At 33.5% G+C, this 6,377-nt stretch overlaps 1 protein-coding gene and 1 long non-coding RNA gene across 2 annotated transcripts; one reads left to right on the top strand and one right to left on the bottom strand.

Annotated features, from left to right (window-relative positions):
- Nucleotides 1–922: 922 nt before the first annotated feature.
- Nucleotides 923–2,720, bottom strand: LOC145038720 (uncharacterized). The gene is made up of 3 exons (XR_013679515.1): nucleotides 2,630–2,720; nucleotides 1,281–1,376; nucleotides 923–1,172 (listed from the first exon to the last, which is right to left on the bottom strand). It is a non-coding gene; the product is annotated as an uncharacterized LOC145038720 (long non-coding RNA).
- A 2,233-nt stretch (nucleotides 2,721–4,953) lies between these two features.
- On the top strand, nucleotides 4,954–5,879 carry LOC145039547 (uncharacterized). Its single transcript, XM_078987584.1, has 2 exons — nucleotides 4,954–5,363; nucleotides 5,576–5,879. The coding sequence occupies exons 1-2, from the start codon at nucleotides 4,954–4,956 to the stop codon at nucleotides 5,877–5,879; spliced, it is 714 nt and encodes a 237-aa protein (XP_078843710.1).
- Nucleotides 5,880–6,377: the final 498 nt, after the last annotated feature.

The raw sequence follows: 6,377 nt of genomic DNA, 5'->3' as shown, positions 1-6,377 counted from the left end.
GAGCAAACACATGTGCGATTATGGTTTTGAGAGGAGAAACAGAGGTAGAGAAAAGTAGAGTTGTAGGGTGTCGATCATCCAGTGTAGAAGGATGAGCATTTGATTGAGCACATAACACTTAATGGATGAAGGGATGTCCTGTGACCTTCTACAGGTTGCAGCGGCGGCGAAAGGAGAGTGAAGAGGGTGGTGGTACCGAAGGTCCACCGGAAACTGAAGCAAGTAAGAAGAGAGATAGAATAGATGTGGATTTGACGGCGTGTGATGTTGTGTCGAGGATGTTAGGGTTAAGATAGAGTAAAGATACGATGAGTTACATTGTAAGCTTAAAAAGATTGTACACCATGTTGTAATAGGTATACCTCTTAAATTTCAAGAAATAGGCAATATGTTTAATAATATAGTAAAGATATATATATATATATATATATATATATATATATATATATATATATAGATAGATAACAATTTTTTTGAGATATTGTAGTGTTGGTGATTTTATATCATCAAATATTATTTAAGTGTAATAGGATTAAATTTGTTGACCAAAAGTGATCTTGTTGAATATTGAACAAGTTAGGATGGTGTAGGAGTGCACACTTGTTCAATTTTTTCAAGATTTAAAATACGTTGCTATTTAGGGGCGAAGCCCCTAAACGAATGGGGGTCCGGGGGCAGGGCCCCTGGGAGCGGGGTCCCAGGGGTGGCAGCCCCTGGCTGAGATCGAACTGACCCTTTTAGAAAGTTGACCATTTTTTCCCTTTTTTAAAAATTGCATCAAAAATTCAATTTTAGAAAGTTGACACTTTTTTCCCTGAGATCCGTTTAATGACAGTTTGGTAGTTTGATGACAGTTTGTAACTGTCTGTTGACAGTTTTCAGACAGGATTGATATATCCGTGTTTTGGTTAATATTCTGGTACATGTTGAAGAGCATTTTCATATACATTCTCAGATTTCATTCTCTGAATTTCATCCAATTGAGTGTTCGATCTGTACCATCGAAATACTTCAATTTGATAGTGAATCACGATTTTCAGAGAATCTAAGCAATCTATTCATCCCTTTTTTCTAACATGTAGTACCCTCCACCTTGATGTAATTCCATTGTTGCGTGAATCCTCGATACTCTTTACTTCGGCATAACTTTTCTCCATTTAATCCATGTGAATCTACAACCAGGAAAAAAAATTGTTAATTAGAGATTCTACGCTGTCAATAACTTCCTGTGTAACACGAAAAATATTTAGGTAGTAATTTACGGTACTTCCAAAACCGACCTGTCTATATAAAGCATCTTTATGAACTAGTTTATCGTTTGATTATCCACCCTTTTATGCTGGGGCGTTCGTCGTTATAAACATAATTTGATAGACCTAGAAAGGGAATAACACTAATTAAGGTAATTAACTTTTCGTTTGTTCACATGTAGGTAACTATCTTTTTTTTTATACATCTAGGTAACAAACTTTTTGAAACTGTTCACATATAACCATTATGACCTGCTGTAGCAGGTTACCTCTGGTTACAGTAGGTCATAATGGTTACATGTAAACACTTTCAACAAGTTCGTTACCTAGATGTGTACAAAAGAAAAATAGTTACCCAAATATGAACAAACCAAAAGTAAGAGTAAATTACACGAATGGTCCCTATGGTTTGGGGGAATTTATGTGTTTGGTCCCTAACTTATTTTTTTTAATTCGGATGGTCCCTACTGTTTTGTTTTGTTTCGTTTGGTCCATGTCTTACCAAAAAAAAAAAAAAACTAGTGTGTCCTTATTAATTTAATTTTTTTTAATTAATTTTCTTATTTATGTATTTTTTATATGTTTAAAAAAACTAATAGACCTTACATATCTGTATCTCCTCACCATTCTATCTTTCATCATCCTAAACTTTTATTTCTTTTCCATATTTAATGACAATGAAGTCTTCATCATCTATTCTTTTTCGGTCCTTCAACTTCAGCGAACCAACACCACAACTCAATAAAGTGAAGAGACTGTGGGTTATGGTGTTTGTTCGCCAGAGTTGAAGGATAAAAAAAAGGATGGTGAAGACTTCCATGTCACTAAAGATTGAAAGAAAATAGAGGTTGAAGAGGATGTGAGATGAGATGGTGACCGGTGGGACCCAAATTAAATTTCTCAAATGTGGTTTCACATTTACGATGAGGAGATACAGATATGTGGGGTCTATTAATTTTTTTAAACATATAAAAAAAACATAAATAAGAAAATTAATTAAAAAAATAAATTAATAAGGGCATAATAGTCTTTTTAGGTAAGACAGGGACTAAGCGCGCAACAAAAATAAACAGTAGAGAGTATCCGAGTTAAAAAGAATAAGTTATGGATCAAATGCACAAATTCCCCTATACCATAGGGACCATTCATGTAATTTACTATTACTTTTGGTTTTGTTTAATTATTTTTTTTTGTACACATCTAGGTAACGAAGTTGATGAAACTGTTCACATATAACCATTATGATCTGCTGTAGCTGGATGTAACCTGCTATAGCAGGTCATAATAGTCATATGTGAACAGTTCTAAAAAGTTTGTTACCTAGATGTGTACAAAAAAAAATAGTTACTTACATGTGAAAAATCCGAAAAGTTAATTACCTTAACAAGTACTATTCCCACCTAGAAATAAGTTGAAGAAAGCTTTATATGCTATGTTTAATGTTTTTTGGATTGTGGACCGAGAGACACAAATCTTAACAGAAAAGATGTAGATATTTCTTTTTAAAAGAACTGATTCGTACCTAATATGTTTTCTTTTTATTTAAATCCTATAAATTAAAAATATCAAAAAGTAATTATTAAAGGATGGTTCTTGTTTCCAGTTTAGGAAAAGGAAGTTTAGTGAACGAGGGCCGCAGGAATAGTGTCACGTGTAAGATGGATATACATAAATTGTTGCGAACGTGGAGCTGAGTCATCAAAAAACACTAAGCCACAAGTGCGTTTCTGCACATCCTCCATTACATAAGTCACGTAGTCACCATGTTATTATGATGACAGGACTATTTATAATTATAAGCTAGACAAAAACAAACTAAAATGTTATTCATATTTTTTTTATTATGCAGTAAAGTTGCAACGGATGAGTTTGTGGTTTAGCTGGGCACGAACTACGACCGTGCATACCATCCCGGTGGCAAGTTGTGGTTCGTGGTCGTGGCTTGGACAACGAATGCAAACGGAAAATGTGATTGGGTGTAGAGTAACGGCCATATTTAGGGTTTAAAATCTTTTTTTTTTTTCAAACAACATTAAACCACTTCTATAAATACCACACCATTCATTCAATTTACTCACACAATTCTTTTCTCTTCTTCTCACAATCACACACTTCTTTTGCTGCATAAACTCAAAGTCAATGGCTTCTAAAAGAATGAATTTGTTAAAAAATAAAGAAGAAAACTTAACATTAGCATGAGTAGCTGTTTCAGAAGACCCAGAAATATCTCTTAATTTTTGGGTAAAAGTTGGAAACGTTTTCCTTGATTTAATGGGTTGTCAAAGTCGTAATATTGATGAAATATGTTCCAAGTTTCGCGACATGAGGGTAAAATGCCTTGAATTCAATGAGATTTATAAATTTGTTAATAACAACGTGGACGAAGGCGACCCGTTTGTTGTGACCATGCACCAATATGAAGACACGGAACACACGCCGTTTATACACATCAAAGCTTGGCGAAAATTGAGAGAGTCCCCAAAATCTAGTCATTAAAAATAACAGTTAAAAACTAGTTTAAGTTCTTTGTGGTTGCATTTTTATGTTTTTTTATTATTATCTTTTTTATTTATGTTGTATGTTTTTAAATTAATGTAATCTTTGTTTCATTGAATAAAAAACTAATTTAAAAAAAACATGTTCTATTGTGTTTGTGAATTAAATTTAAATAAAAAACTAATTTAAAAAAATATGTTTTATTGAATAAAAAATATGCTTTGTTGAATAAAAAACTAATTTAAAAAATATATATATTTTTTTTATTGTGTTTTAATATATTTTTGAATTAAATTTAAATAAAAAAATGAGGTGGAGTGATATGTTAAGTGGTGGCTAACCCATGGTTAATGGTAATGAATATGGTACTGATGTGACATCCACCACACACATATGTGGTGGGTATAACGGATGGTCTTATATGCATGATATTTAAATTCATGAAAATCATGTAGTTAGGGAAAAAACATTATTGATAATTCAATTTGTAATGACTAATTAAAAATTTGTAAAAAATTTATTAATCTATAAAGATAAAAGTTTTGTTTTTAGTTTATAATGATCAGTTAAAATTAAGATATATACTGTTAAACTTGTTGTGAATATCCGATCTACGTTCTTTATGTAGAGATATTTTAATAAGACATTTTATTAGTAATCTCGAAATTGTTTTTATAAGTTGTGAAATTATTCTTAAAATTTCAAAATAACAAAAAAAGTTGTTTTATTTTTATAAGGTTGTTTTCAGAAAAAATTTGTTTGGAAACTCATACATTGTTTACACCTCATAAATTTCAATGTATGTATTTCAAAAAAAAAATATGATTTAAAAGTTAAAAAAGGTATTTCAGGTTTTGAAAATTGTGGTAGTTTTTTCTAAAAATATCAAAATATTAAATACTAGGTTACCATGGTTGTTCTTTCCATAAATCAGATCAAATTGATGTCACATGCAATATTTGGAACTTAAGAAGATAGATAACAGAGATCTCTCTGATCACTCTCCAATTGTTTTGAGGACTCGTGGTGAGGATTTCGGTCCACCACCATTCAAACTTTATAACTCTTGGATGTCGAAAGAGGGAATTGAAGAAGTAATCAGGAAATCATGTTCCGAATTCGTGGGGTTTGGAACTCCTGATGCATACCTCTTGAATAAATTGAAACATTTAAAAAAAAAGCCATTAGGTGTTGGAGAATTAATGCAATGAATGATGAAAACAAGGTGATTGATTCTTTGAAAAAAAGGATGACTAAGATCGAAAAGGAAGCGGGATCTAGAGTCCTAACGTCCGCAGAAATGGAAGATACATCAAGTGGAGGTATTAAAATTGCGGAGCATGCAAGATCTATTGCTCTGGACTTGAAGCAAAGAGCAAAAATTAAAGGGGAGGTCGAGGGAGATGAAAACACGTGTTTTTTTCATGGTTATGTAAACAATAGAAACCGAAAAAATCACATACATGGGATTATGACGAATGGAGCATGGACGACCAACCCAATCAAGATAAAGCAGGAGGCTACTAGATTCTTTGAAAATAAATACAGAGAATGTTGGCTAGTCAGATCGGGTTTTCGAAGTGAGGGTTTTCGTAAGCTTTCTGAAGAAGATACCACGTACTTAGAGAGATAATTCTCCATGGACGAAGTAATAAATGCATTATGGTTGTGTGGTGGTGACAAGTCTCCGGGGCCTGATGGATTCACTTTCAAATTCCTCAAGAAATTATGGGAGTTACTAAAAGGCGACATTATGGGGATGATTAAATACTTTGAAGTAGGGTTAAGATCACTAGAGGATGTAATTCTTCTTTAATATCCTTATCCAGAGTCGCCAAGACGAAAGATCCACTTCAGTTTGGAGACTTTAGGCCAATCAGCCTAATTGGTTCCATATACAAGATTATTGCAAAACTGTTGGCACTTCGATTAAAGAAGGTCATTGGTGGTGTAATTGACGAGGTCCAGTTCATGTATGTTGAGGGAAGAAATATACTTGAAGGTCCTTTGGTGGTTAATGAGCTTTGTTCGTGGGCAAAATCAAAAGGAAGAAAGATGCTTCTTTTTAAAGCGGAATTCAACAAAGCTTTTGACTCAGTGAATTGGGTATATCTGGACTCAATTATGAATTAGATGGGTTTTGGAAATAAATGGAGATATTGGATTCGTAACTGTCTGGAATCGGGTCGAGCATCAATGATTATTATTGGCTGCCCAACGAATGAATTCTCAATGACAAAAGGAGTGAGACATGGCGACCTGCTGTCTCTCTTCTTATTCATCATTGCGATGGAAGGGCTGAATGTGGCAATGAAAAATGCGGTTGAGAAAGGAGTTTTTGACGGAGTAAAATTCCCTAACGCTAACATCAGTTTATCTCATTTATTTTATGCAGATGATGCTTTATTCATTAGTAAATGGTCGAGACGCAACATTGCCAACTTAGCGAGAATCTTAAGATGTTTTTATGTTTCATCCGGGCTGAAAGTGAACTTTAGCAAGTCCAGAGTATTTGGTGTTGAAGTATCGAACTGGTCGACTCCTCTTGGATGCGAACCATCATCCCTGCCATTCACTTACCTGGGTATCCCTGTCGGCGAAAACATGAACCTAAAGAATGCTTGGAGACCA

The sequence above is a fragment of the Lactuca saligna genome, chromosome 4 (assembly GCF_052625555.1).
Source record: "Lactuca saligna cultivar CGN05327 chromosome 4, ASM5262555v1, whole genome shotgun sequence".
In the NCBI taxonomy this organism is placed as follows: Eukaryota; Viridiplantae; Streptophyta; class Magnoliopsida; order Asterales; family Asteraceae; genus Lactuca; species Lactuca saligna.
This window is presented reverse-complemented; position numbering and strand designations above follow the sequence as displayed.

Bases quoted from the DNA above. Each gene is read 5' to 3' on its own strand.
- LOC145039547 (XM_078987584.1), top strand. From the start codon at position 4,954: ATGAATGATGAAAACAAGGTGATTGATTCTTTGAAAAAAAGGATGACT. The intron at 5,364-5,575 runs GTACTTAGAGAG...ATCCTTATCCAG, and splicing joins CTTTCTGAAGAAGATACCAC to AGTCGCCAAGACGAAAGATC.